Consider the following 14,629-nt stretch of genomic DNA (forward strand, 5'->3'; position numbering starts at 1 on the left):
GCAGAGAAACCAAAAGAATATGAATTGAGCTTATCACTTAGCAAATAGATATTTTCTTAAGTTATTTCCATGCCTAATTATTTTTAAAAAATTAGTAGGATCTTCTGTTACTTTCACTGTTCATATTTTTGCATTATCATATTTTATCTTTAATTTAATAGCACAGTGAATATTTATTGCTCCAGCAGGGCTCAATGACACCAGTGAAATATAAAAATTTTCAGGTACAGAAATTGAATAAAGTAATCAAATGTAAAATTACACTGTATAGTCTTCACAGTATAAAATATAACTTAAACATTATTAAAGTTACAAAAGTCATTCAGTCAAGAGCAGTGAGTGATTTTCTCTTTGTCTTTTGTTGTTAGATTAACATTAAGGACAAAAAAAAAACCAGTAGGTTTATTCGGCTAATTATAAACTCATTTTTTGACTAATACCATATGTGTGCCTGTGAAATAGATTTACATAGAGGACCATTAAAAAAAAACGAAAGATTATTTACTCTGTGTAGCTTTATTGAAACCTCTCCATAGTTTGATTGGATGAATTCGGGTCACCACAATGGAAACATGGAGAATTTTCCAACCACTTGGCACTTAAGGTCATTCGGTCTCTCAACATCTGTGACGTAAATGAGCCTTAATATCTTTCCCAGTCTCACCACCGGAAGACCTGACCGTCACAGATGTAACCACAGAGAAGGTGAACCTCACATGGAAGAACGAGATGCTGGTGACGGAGTTTTTAGTCACGTACATCCCGACTTCACCAGGCGGCCTGCAGTTAGACTTCCGAGTGCCTGGAGATCGGACGTCTGCCACCGTCTCTGAGCTGGAGCCTGGGATCGAGTACCTGATCAACGTGTATGCCGTCCTCAACAACAAGAGGAGCGTTCCCGTCAGTGCCAGAGTGGCCACACGTACGTCCACACGCTCTGGTCAACATTACACACACGTGCAATCACTATACACACCTGCACACTTTGTGGTGAAACAAATGTTTATAGCCTATATATATATGTTTAACACTGCAATTCCAAATGTTGCAAAAAAAAAAATTAGAAAAGTATGTCTTTTTTGGGGATTATTACTTTTTAGGATTTTTTTATTATCTTCTAAATTTTTGGTATTTTTATTTTATTTTAATACATTTTATTAATAATACTAATACAGTTATAATAATATAATAAATAATATAAAATAACATAACACAGTTAATAATTTATTAATAATTTATTCAATTCCATAATTAATTAATTAATTAATTAATTAATTAATTAATAACTGTTTATAATTATGACAGTTAAGCATTTCCTCTCACCCCAGCTCTCATAGCTATATCATCAAAATTAAAGTAAAATTTTTATATTCTCATTACTGCAATGTTTAATGTAAAAGATTATAAAATATATATCTATCATGATAGTATTTGTTGTAATTTTCCGTGCCACTCGTGTCACTTCCTCTTTCTATTGTCATTTAGCTGATTCTTTTATTCAAAGCAGCTCACAGTTCACGAATTATAGGGAAAGTTTGGAACAATTTGGAGTGAAGTGTTTTGCTCAAAGCATAATGATAGTAGTTCACTGAGAAGCCCTTGTAAACCCAGAAACATCTTTAACACTGACAGTAAAGTTGGTCAAACCTTTCATTGCACATGCAAAACTGTCCAAACAGCATTAGGAACTTATCCATTGAGCCACTATACATTTGCACAGGTAAACCTCTTAAATCCAGGAACTGAACACTGCTAATAAAATGGAATTAATGTAATGATACTCGGCTACTAAACCTGTGCTCTTTCCCTACAGATCTACCGCAGCCTGAGGGCCTGAAGTTTAAATCCATCACTGATACGTCTGTGGAAGTTGTGTGGGACCAGCTGAACATTCCTTTTGACGGCTGGGAGCTCAACTTTCGTAACACGGTTAGTGTCAACGGGAGATAATGATAAAGGCTTTTTTTCCTACGCACTTACCTGTATTTATCTGGCTGTTCAGACTAAAAGAAAAAAAAAAACGGGTGGAAAAACTTGACTCAGAAAGTACACCAAAAATATATATTTTTGATGCCTTACTAGGCAAAGGTATTTCGGTCAGTGTCGTTAACTTTATAAAAACATCTTCTCAGGACATGAACATTTTTGGAGCCACATTCTTTAAAGCAAAGTGCGAGAAAAGTGTTGAAATATCTTGAAACACTTTAATAACTTGCTTTAAAACTAATAGTAAAAATTTATTTCTGTACAAGCTGGTAGAACATAACATGTCAACCTTTAGGTCAGCAGATTTACTGCGGTAAGTTGTTCACACAGCGTTTTCTTTTTTCTAAACGCGGCCCTAGGTGCCAGGGTTATACGGTCATGCGGCTGGTTTCAGAGTCTCTCTCTCTCTCGTATTTAAAACAGAGTAATGGACAATTTAATCACTCTTCATTAGAAGTGATGTGAATGGGCATTTTCTCCATTTGAGTCAGAGTTACAGGCGGCCATGAGCTCATACACTCATTTAAGGAGCCATTAAAAAGAACCATCCTTGAACCATAAAGTCTCCATTAAGACTTGCTTTAATGGCGCTCCAGAAATCCCAGATGTTTGAACTTACTGCTCACTTTCAGTTCTGTTGTTTCATGCCACCAGCATTTAGGAAACTGTCAACTTTTGCATGACACGTTTTCTCTTTCAAATCATGACTGCCAATAACGGGGGTATAAATATAGACTCACAGTTGGACTTTTGTGACTTTTAGTACACGTCTATTAGATTTGAGGTCATCAAGTTCAGTGGGTTTCAGCCTTTTTGACTCCAAGGCTCCCCATTGTCTACAACAATATTAGAAAAACCCATTATTTTTTTTAACCCAAGGATTTTTTTTACACAAATTTCTTCTTGATAAAATATTTTAGATCTTGGCATACCTAGAAATACTATATTCATTTAAAAAAAATGCCCATGGAGTTATGAGATTTTATTAATTATATAACTTTTTTTGGTATGTTTTCCAATACAAAAAAATTTGAATCCTTAAAACAAGATAAACTCACCTGAGAAGCCACAAAATGTATGTGCATGACACAAAATTCAGATTTAAGAGAACATTTACAGTATCTCATACTTTGTCAGATTGTCAGAATTTGTTTCATTTGTTTAAGGGTAACTCTCATGACATCACTCAAATACAATACAAAAAAAAATAATAATTTTTGCATGTGGGGAAAAAAAAGCCTATTTTTTGACCTGACAAGATTTTCCATCATTATTACTTTTTTTTTATTTCACCCTTTAAAATTATACCACCTTATATATCTAGGTTTTTGAGGGTGTGAATTAAAACAAGAATTTATGTTGTTGTTGTTTTGTCTTATTTTGATGCTTGTTTTGTCTTATTTTCAATCATTTTAAGTTATCTTTAAGCCCCCTTGGAAAAATGTCTGAGGCTCCCACTGATCTGGATTTTAGCATTTACTAAGTATATTACAGGTTTTGCAGAAACACTCATGACTAAAGGAAGCCAAATGTATATTCTTCTGTCTTCTCCATAACAGAAGGAAGAAAACGGGAAGATCGTGAACAACCTGAAACCTTCCCAGACCAACTTTGAGCAACCAGGACTCGGGCCGGGACAGGAATACAAAGTCACATTGTCCGTCATAAAGAACAACACCAGAGGACCCGAAATAAGCTCGACTGTAGTGACAAGTAATGATCCTTCTCTAAAGCAAAGCTCTTGTTTATTGTCTGTGTCATGATCCCATTTCAATATTGAAGTAAATGTTGAAGGCGTCGCTTTTGATCTGTGCTGTAATTGACTGCAGAGTTTGGCTTAATCTACATCTGGGAAACGGCTCTAAAGTGTCGGAGGTCAAAGGTGAAACTAGCTCAGCAGTAAAGAATTTGAAAGCCTGCTGTTTGGAAAGGCCAAGAAGAATAGAGGCCATCATTTAACCAAATGAAACATCCAGCGTGGGCCGGACAGCAGAGCTTTAACAGCCCAATTCTGTGCTGGACTGTGAGAAATCTGGAAGATCCATGTGTCTGGCTTGACATTTACAGCCTTTGCACACATGCAATCCTCGATAACAACCAATAAGGCGTGTTTTGGTTTCAACAGGCCCTTGATTTCTGACAGTAGTTAGTGTAATTCCCCATTTTACTGCCTGTAAAGTGCTCAGATTTCTAGATCTGGAGATATCGGTCATGATGACGTCAATCCATTTTGAGTGAAATGTGCTTCTCAGTGCATATTTACTGCATGAACGAATTTTGTGGGCATTGACAAGTTTATAGTCTAGTTTATTCATTTGAATTAACCCTTAACACGACATATTAAACTGCAGTGTGCAAGTGTGCATTTGATTTGATTCCTCAAATCGTGTGTCTTCCTGTGGGAGAGGTGTATATTCAAATCATATAAATAAATACATATATACATAATTACTTCATGGCCGCAAAAAAAAAAAAAAAACTTCTATATAGTATGAGTATGAATGTAACCTGGACGTACTACATCTGCGATGTTGTCATTATCATGTGACCTACCAGCATCAGTTACGTCGCTTCACTGCCATTTACAAATCCTCTCCCGTGGCCTCATGGGATTGAAAAGTGTCAATCTTATGCACACTTCAGAATCTCACTGGAAGTAGTAGGTCATACGGGGACTTTCCGAATTGAAGTACGAATTCGGACATACTTCTTTTGTCACATATGGTTTTTCGCCTACTATTTAGTAGGGAAGTATGCAATTTCGGATGCAGACATCGAAAATAAATAGAGCAGCAAACAAATCAGGTGATGAGGGAGGACAGGTGGGGCAAATGAACAATAATCAGATAAAAACACAATAGACAGGAGAGCACATGACACATAGAAACATACACGACAAGCCATGTGCTCACACCAACCAACTCAAAAACACGAGCACAAACTCAAGCCATGTGCTCAAACTAAACACGAACGTGCAGCTAATGAGAACTCAAAACATGAAAGCACACGGCCGATAAAACCAGCCATGATACACCGAGCAAAACAGACGCTCACAAAACACACGAGACAAGAGCGCTCTGCGAGTGAATGAACACACAACCTGAGACAATGTTATTTTAACTGAATATCATTGTAAGTATAACCACATATCCCTCCTTTTGCTGAAGGAATCGATTCTCCAGGACAGATTGACGTTAGCGATGTGACTGACAGGTCGGCAGTGATCTCCTGGTCCAGGCCTGTGTCTCAGGTGGACGGCTTCAGGGTTTCGTACGGGCCAAGCACAGACCCGTTAGTCCATCGTGATGTCGACCTCTCGGCCAAAGACAGGCAGTACAGCCTGGAGGACCTGAAACCCGACACTGAATACAGAGTGTCTCTCAGTTCTAGAAGGGGAGATTTGACCAGCGAGCCCATCTCTGAAAGCTTCACCACAGGTATGATCACTCTACGTATAAAATATGTCGGTTATCAGGAGTTACTTAACTCAGCCAAACCAGTGTTTTACTGATGCTGGGATGGATTTCTGTGTGTCCCAGGCCTGGATTCCCCCAGTGACCTTAAAGCTGTTGATCAGACTGACAACAGCATCACAGTGGAATGGAAAAACAGCCGCTCATCCGTCGAAGGATACCGTATCAAGTACGGACCGATCGCAGGAGGTGCTCATGGTGAAGACATGTTCCCTAGAAGAGCAGGAGACACGACATGGGCCACAATTACAGGTAACACTGATACTGCTGTTACTGAGAACTGCATATTATTTACTAGTTGCATTGCAAAGAATTGTTCTTAATGGGCATTTTTGTCATTTTGTTCTAGTGCAAATATCTAAACATTTAATATTTAAATCTTGATTTCTAAAAAAATAAATACATTTGTGACTATATTTGACAAATGTCTTTCAATAGAGTAAGAAAAATAAACTTAATTCAAAGGGAAAACAAGATTGTCTCTTTCCCCATTGGCAGATATTTTGTCATAAACTCACTTAATTTTGATCAATTTGTCAGAAAACGAGACTTAATATCTTAAGTCATTTTCCCCTCTAATTTATAAAAATTTTATAAATTTGAAATGGAAATCCAGATAAAAATACTAAGCAAGCAAATATTTTTTAGCAGTGTGTTGATTGTGATTTGTAATTTAGTCTGGGGGACAAAAAACGGCAAAAACGTGGCAACACAAACATTAAAATACACGATAAGAAAGTATTGCCACAAGACACAAACAATTTATGTTTTAACTTGAAACTAGAGTTGTAAAATAAAAAAGGTCATGTCAGTTATATCCAATAACTTCTGCCGTGATTTTTGCACAATATGCACAAAGATAAAAGAAAAAGATCATCACAAAAAAGAATGTATTATTTATTCAAAAACATTTTAAAGTGCTCTAACAAAAATAGAAACGGCACATTTCTGTTTTTAAACCCATACTGTAAACAAGAGTTTGATTTGTCACAGATGCAACTTGTTTCGAACTCCTGGAAAGTGCACTTTGTTTGCTGATGTGCAGACTACTAAGTGCTTAAACATGGTGCATTGTATAAAAACAAAAGGATTATTTAAAGACACTCGCATACAGAAGTGAAAATGTTCACATAGAGGAGTCCTAACTCAGAATTTCCCCCTTGTTCCCTGCTTAAAAATGCATCAGTTTAGAGTTTCATCTTCTGGATTAACTTATTTTGTGTGCCGTAGGCCTGAAGCCTGGAACGGAGTACGGCATTGGAGTCACAGCCGTTCAGAATGAGAGAGAGAGTGAGCCGGCCACCACCAATGCACTGACCGGTGAGACCTCTTCTCTTTATATGAGCGACCGTTCAAAGGTTTGGGATCAATATTATTGGTTTTTGTTTATTTGAAAGATATTGATACTTTTATCCTGCAAGGGTGCATTAAATTGATCAAAAGTGACAGTTAAGAAAAACATGTATAATGTTACAAAAGATTTATATTTCAAATAAATGCTGTTGTTTTTAACTTTCTATTCATCAGAGGATCCTGAAAAAATTTATCACAGTTTCCACAAAAATATGAAGCAGCACAACTGTTTTCAACATTGATAATAATCAGAAATGTTTCTTGAGCATCAAATCATCATATTAGAATGATATCTGAAGGATCATGTGACACTGAAGACTGGAGTAATGATGCTGAAAATTCAGCTTTGATCACAGGAATAAATTACATTTTAAAATATATTCATATAGAAAACAATTACTTTTAAATATTATAATATTTCACAATTATTGACAGTATTTTTGATCAAAGAAATGTAGCCTTGCTGAGCAAAAGAATCTTCTTTATAAAACAGTAGTTTACATTACACTTTGTTTAAATATAGGCTGTTTATAAAGATGCCTACCGAGAGTTATACCAAGAACAATAACATGAATATAACTGTACCCAGAAATTTACATTATGTCCTCATTTACTACTCTTATGTCCTCTTTTCAAACCAGTATGACTTTCATCCATGGATCATGTTTTACACTACTATATAGTGAACAGTTTTATGGTGTTTTTGTCATTTTTTGAGCTTGATAACACCTGGCTCATATTTATTACATGGTACACAAACAAAGATTCTCCTAAAAACCTCCTAAAACAAAAAGACTCCCAGTTTGGGAATGACATGAGAGTGAGTAGATGATGACAGACTAGTCTTTATCTCTTCAGTCTTCTTGATTCCATTCTCTTGAATGACGATGAATCTTCTGTGCTGTGTTTTGAACCTCCATCCACATAGATCTGGATCCACCGCGAGACCTGGAAGTGCGAGACTCCACTGAAACCACCCTGGAGCTGGTCTGGAAGAGACCCCGGGCCAAGATCTCCACCTACAGGCTGACGTTTGTGTCTGCCGACGGGCGACGGGAAGAACTGGAGCTGCCTGCTACTGCCACCACACACACGCTGGCCGGCCTGACTCCTGGCATGCGCTACACCGTCACCCTCGTGGCAGAACGTGCACGGAGAAGAAGTGCTCCAGCCACTATAACCGCATCCACAGGTGAGGGCTTCCTTACTTTTGTTTGCTTTTGCAACATGATAATGCCATTGTTTTTTTGCAGGTGTGGACAAGAGATTGTGAAAACGATCATGACTAACTTTTATATGCATGTTTTTTTCCCCCCATAATATTTGTTCATCAGTTTTAGGCATGAAACATTCAGCTACAGTACGTTTAATTTTGGAAGCATTCCAAAATGTGTCAATGCAATTCATACCGCAATGCAATTATCATCATTGCAAGGATTGCTTTAGCATGCATTAATGTTTTCCTTTTGCTGTCAGTTTTCTCTACTCGGTAGGCAAGTTATCTAAAGTTAAGAGCATGTTTATCCACCTTATTTTTAATGTAAGAGTGGGTGTGGGTGCAAGGCTTTCCATGCCAGCCAATTCCAGTTATTTTAGCTGTGCAAAACAGTCTGCTTGATATTGCAAACTGATATTATTGAAATGATTCATTTAGTAGATGCTTTTATCTAAAGCAACTTACAAATGAGGAGTGCTAGCAATTAATATTATTTAACTATAACCGATAATGAATCAAAACATTCAATCGCACATTCAAGTCATTTATTGTTGTTGTTTTATTTCTATAGCTCTTTATACAATACACATTGTTTCAAAGCAGCTTTACAGGGATAAACAGGAAAATAATGATTCAATGATGCAATGATAGTGTCATTATTCATTATAGTGTTGATTCAGTTCAGTTCAATAACTGTGTAAAGTTATTCAATTACGAAATTTGTTCAATTCACCTATAAGCAGCTCTACAGAAGACAATAGTGTTGTTATTCACATTGAGCCAGTAATTCAGTTCACATTCACAGAAAATAGCTTACCTCTGCATTGAAACATAAGGTGGATAGAATCGTAACACACATGGCGGAAACTTTAGCGTCATCACCAGTGCAGAGAAACGGCGTGTGTTAAAGGAACACGCCGACTTTTTGGGACTTTAGCTTATTCACCGTGTCCTCCAGAGTTAGATAAGTCCATACATACCCTTCTCATCTCCGTGCGTGCCGTAACTCTGTCTGACGCACTCACCGCTAGCCTAGCTTAGCACAAAGACTGGAGGTGAACGGCTCCAGCTAGCATACTGCTCCCAATAAGTGACAAAATAACGCCAACATTTTCCTATTTACTATGTATCCGGTTAGAAGATGGCTGTGTCTCATGTGACCATGTTATTTCTACATGCTGTGACTATACAAATCACAACATGTAAATAGGAAAGTGTTGGCGTTATTTTGTCACTTATTGGGAGCAGTATGCTAGCTGGAGCCATTTACCTCCAGTCTTTGTGCTAAGCTAGGCTTGCGGTGGGTGCGTCAGACAGAGTTATGGCACGCACGGAGATGAGAAGGGTATGTATGGACTCATCTAACTCTGAGGGATACGGTGAATAAGCTAAAGTCCCAAAAAGTCGGCGTGTTCCTTTAAGTTGGTTCAACAGATCTGCATACTTGCTGTAGTGCATTGTTTGCATTTGTGCACTTGCGTGAAGAATGTTTCCTGTCATAACTAATTAACACTGTGTCCAAACCAGCTGCGACACCAGTAAATCTGTAAATCTGACTTTCTGAATATGCCAGAACACAAATCTCTCTCCACACAGCTGTGTATTAAACATCAAATATGATCAGATTCTTTGCGGTTTTGTGGCATCATGCAGCATTTTTCACTTTCAGGAAACGTATTGTGTTGCACCTGGTAAGGGAACAGTGTGAGGGCTTTTTGCTGGCATTAATTTGATTCATCTGTCTAGATGATAGTCAATCATATTTGCTCTTGAATGAATGGGATTTGCACGTGTGATCATGCTCTTGTCATGAGGTTTCATCCGTTGTTGCCCAGTTTCAAATGTTTTTGTCTTTTTCTTGTAGCATCTTTCACTTTTTATCTAGCGAACACATTTCCTGAGCTCGGTTCAGCCAAAGGCACCGACGACAATGTCATTAGCTTTGTGCCTCTCGACAACTCAGAGAGCCCGTTCTCTGGGAGTGGATACGAGGATCCGACCGGCACCTTGACCGTGTCCAATGTCACATCCGATGGATTTGATCTTTCGTGGGAGTCAAATTTGCACATTGGCTATGATAGTTACACTGTAGAACTTAAAGATTTCTCAGGGAAATGGAACAAGGAGGTTCATCTCAATGCGGAGGTGAATGACACTAAAATCCGAGGTCTAAGGGCTTCCACTGAGTACCAAGTAAGGCTTTATGGAATATCCAATAACCAAAGATCTTCACTACTAGAAGCAGTAGCAGTTACAGGTATAAACTATCTTTGGGTTTCAAGCCATCTGTTTGATTTCGTGCCATTGCTACTTTAAGAAATATTTGGTCTCATAGGTTTAAGAGTGGAATGACATATTTTGCATGATATATGATATGCAACTGCTCCCATATACCAAATGGTAGAGCAAAAAATATGCATGATGATGATGCATCAGGATATGGATGCTTATTTGGGCTGGGTGATATAGACCAAAAAAAAAAAGAATAATAATTATATATATACTTTTTATATTTTTCCTTCTTTTTACTCTATTCAATATTTATCTCAATATTTAATTTTGACCATTTAATTTTTTTTATAAGAGGAGCCATTATTTTAACAAGAATTGAAGCCAATTCAGGTTGTTTAATGCAATAAATATTTTTTGCATTAAAACATTTGTTTTTGCTAAATTAACACAAGGAAAAATGCCACATTTATTTATTATTTATTTCATATAATATAATAATTATAATTATTGTAATAATCGTTTATTGAATATTAAAATTAACCAAACATTTGCTGCTTAAAAATGACATAAATGCATAAAGAACTCTTATTTTTGGTTTTTCAGATATACATTGCAAATATGCAGTTTATCACCCAGCCCAAGTTTATAAATGACAAGATTATCCACAAATCTCAGTGGAGAAAATAGTTAAGGCTCATAACAAACTAAACTGTGTGGTGAAAAAAGAGAATGCATGAGAAAACTGATTGGTAGAATATTGTTTAACTTGTTAGAGTTAACAACGAATTGAGTTCATGCATGCCGTTTCCTCAAAACATCTCGAGGTCTGCATGGATTGACCATCAGTCTGAAGTGTCCCATGTACTTCCACTCTGGTGGACTACTTGGAAACTTCAGCAATTAATGGCTCATCATAGCCATTAATGCCAGATGTTTTCAGATACATGCATGCAGATTTCAATAACTCAAGAACTGGTAACATCATTTGCATGTGAATTAAGTTTTATCGCATGAAGTGTGTCTCAAATCTCAGTGCACATTGAGAAAGTGAGGATGGAATATGTTTTGAATAATATATATATGAATGAAAATGCTTAGTTAAATATAATAACCCTGACATACACATGTGGATGAAATACCACTTGTTAAAGTGGTGCAACTATTTTATGAATACAGCCTCATGGCATTCCAGTGAGAATATGATTGACCTTCATAATGTTAATTCAAAAAGAATTATAAAATGTACTTTTGAGATTTCAGTAGAAATTATTTTAAAATTATTAATGGAGCAAATCAAAGAACCACTTCCCAGGATAAACGGGAGGTTAATGGTATGTTTAAAGTGAAAATAGTCATATTTTAAAGGGGTCATGACAATTATTTTAATATGTTCCTTGAGGTTGACTTATAATGTGACAAATATATATGCAAAAAAACCTATAATTTTCAACCTTCATTCTGGTCACTTTGTCTGAAATGACCCGTTTTATTGATTAAATGAATGCTTTTGTTTAGAATGAGGAGGACTTTTTAAGCTTTGAAACTTTCAGGATGTTTTAATGGTACAAAGACCTCTTATATGTCAAAAGATCAAGGCAAATTTGATTTCTCATGTCCCCTTTAATTGTGCACTAATTGTTACACAGGAAAAGCACTTCTAACTCTGTCCCGTCTTTAATCTCTGACCTTAAATGCAATGAATGTACTTTCCTCTAGCACAGTCTACCTCTCCTGATGTTGTTGCTTTGACCGTCAAAAGTGTTTCAACAATGCTACCAAGCCTCCATAAGGAGGTTCAACCTGCAGTCTCTACCTCCACTTTTTTAACAGAAGACTTTAAAGCTGAAGCCTCAGGTGATGAACTTGAGGGCCCAAGTCGAGGGCCTCCAAGTGACCTAAAAGTCTCAGATGTGAGCAGAAATAGTTTGAGGCTATCTTGGTCAGCTCCAGAAGGAGCCTTCGATAGCTTCATCGTTGAGCTGAACTCAACGTCGAATAAGTCTAAAGAGCACATTATTGACGTATCTGGAGAAGCCAGGCAGGTCCATGTTGATGGGCTGACCGCTGGCATGCATTATGACATTACTTTATATGGGATGAAGGAGGGCGAAAAATCTCGACCAGTCAATGTTCACGTCAAGACAGGTACATGGACATCATCTTCAGAAACCACAGTCATCTGTCATCCGCCATCACAGTACTACTAATGTCATTTATCTTAGGAGCATTTCTGCAGGCGTAAGATGGCTTGTGAAAGAAATTTGGTTTAGTTCAAACCCAAATCCTGCAAGCGACGCTCTGTGCATGTTAAGTATTTAGTTGTACAATACCATTCAAAAGTTCAACAGAAATTATGTTTATGAAATTATAATAAATTTAAGAAATGGATGCTTTTGTTCAGCAAGGAAGCATTATACAGTATCAGTGTTATTTTAGTATCATTGATATACTGTTATAGTTTGTTTTGGTAACACTTTACAATAAGGTTTCATTAGTTAACTACTTTAGCTAACATGAACTAAGAATGAACAATACTTTTGTTAGCATTTATCAATCATAGTTCATGTTAATTTCTATGTTTACTAATACAATGTTAAAATCAAAAGGTTCATTTGTTTACATTAGTTAATGCACTGCCAACTAACATTAACCAAGATGAATAAATACTGTAACAAGTATATTGCTCATTCGTTGTTAGTTCATTGTTTACAAATGAGAACTTATTGTTCGATTTTCTGGTTTAATTTTAATTTTAGTATCACTCTTTCCACAAAAATATTAAGCAGCACAACTGTTTTCAACACTGATAATAATCATATATGTTTCTTGAGCAGCAAATCAGCATATTAGAATGATTTCTGAAGGATCATGTGACACTGGAGTAATGATGCTGAAAATTCAGCTTTGATCACAAGAATAAATAGCTTTTTTTAAACATATTCAAATACAAAACATAATTTTAGATTGTTATAATATTTCACAATTTATCACTGTTTTTACTGTATTTTTGATCAAATAAATGCAGCCTTCGTGAGCATGAGAGACTCAAAAACATTTGACAAAATCTTACCGACCCCAAACTTTTAAATGGTAGTGTATTCATTATTTATTAAACATTGAATATTATTTGAAGTTCACGTTCTCCAATCAAACTAAACATTTTAGGTAATACCCAAGATGTGATCCCTCTAGTGCCACAAAACGCTTGCAGAATTGTTCCTGTGCTTTCCGAACGTCCCCTCGGGATTATGGCATGAAATAATTATAAACGTTTTATATCGGATCACTCTGACCATTATTTCTCAACATGAATGAACACCATCTTTGTGCCTCATGTCTTCATTCATATCGTTTCATTCCATCTATAAACTGTTTTATCTGTATCTGTCATTGTGTTTATGCCAGTGGCACTGGCAAGTTGAGCTCATTTCATTATGCAAATGTAATTAATTTCAGTGACAATAACTCATTTCTGATTTCTTTGTCTGTCAGAGGAGCAGAAGCCGCAGCTTGGCAGTCTGAGTGTGTCTGATGTATCTTGGGATAGTTTCAATGTGTCCTGGATCATTGAGGATGGCCTTGCCTTTGACAGTTTTGTGATTGAAGTGGCAAATTCAGCAGGTGGTCCAGAAAAACAGAACCTTTCGGTATCTGGTGATGCACGTAGTTTATGGATGTCTGGGCTCAGCCCCGACACGTCCTATACAATTACACTATACGGAGTGCATCAGGGCTCGATCCTGGGGTCGATCAACATTGAAGCAGCAACAGGTATCCATGCTGACCTGGATATCCCTTGTGAAAAAGACACTTAATTGCATGTTATTTGCATGAAAATGTATTATAGTTTAAATTTATATTAAATACAATGAGTTGAACTTAAGTTTAACTAACTCATCACGTATTCATTTCACATTCAATTGAGAAACAAACTCACAAATCAGCCCCTTCTTAATTTTTAGTAAGTTCAAGTTTCCAGTTCATTTCAAATACGCTTAGTCATTTCAAATTAGTTGAACATGACTCACTTAAGTACATATTTAACTAATTTTTACATGAAACATTTTGTCTTTGAAAAATGCTGGAAAAAAAAAATCTGACAAGCATGTATTTATTTATTTATGTATTACATTTATATATATATATATGTATATGGGTGTGTTTCATGTTCAATTAATGTTATATTAATTATAATACATTTTATATCAATCAATCAATTAATCATATTATCTGCAAGTACAGTTTTTATAAACATACTTTTAAGATTTAAAACGCAATGCAAGTGCACATTCAATACAATTAAGCCCACTTCTTTTTCACAAGGGATGGGAAACCTATTACCTATTATACCTTTTTTTCTTAATCTTTT

General features: G+C 36.2%; 1 protein-coding gene across 1 annotated transcript in view; it reads left to right on the forward strand.

The window, feature by feature from the left end:
• tnca (tenascin Ca) overlaps positions 1-14,629 on the forward strand; it is a 57,416-nt gene that overhangs the window by 21,316 nt on the left and 21,471 nt on the right. Inside the window, exons 4-13 of the mRNA XM_084415061.1 lie at positions 659-922; positions 1,814-1,929; positions 3,546-3,699; positions 5,154-5,423; positions 5,526-5,711; positions 6,690-6,779; positions 7,741-8,004; positions 9,893-10,285; positions 11,977-12,405; positions 13,753-14,031. Coding sequence (XP_084271187.1) covers positions 659-922; positions 1,814-1,929; positions 3,546-3,699; positions 5,154-5,423; positions 5,526-5,711; positions 6,690-6,779; positions 7,741-8,004; positions 9,893-10,285; positions 11,977-12,405; positions 13,753-14,031 — 2,445 coding nt within the window. The remainder of the gene's footprint in view (positions 1-658; positions 923-1,813; positions 1,930-3,545; positions 3,700-5,153; positions 5,424-5,525; positions 5,712-6,689; positions 6,780-7,740; positions 8,005-9,892; positions 10,286-11,976; positions 12,406-13,752; positions 14,032-14,629) is intronic.

This window comes from Rutilus rutilus, assembly GCF_951802725.1.
Source record: "Rutilus rutilus genome assembly, chromosome: 7".
Taxonomy (NCBI): domain Eukaryota; kingdom Metazoa; phylum Chordata; class Actinopteri; order Cypriniformes; family Leuciscidae; genus Rutilus; species Rutilus rutilus.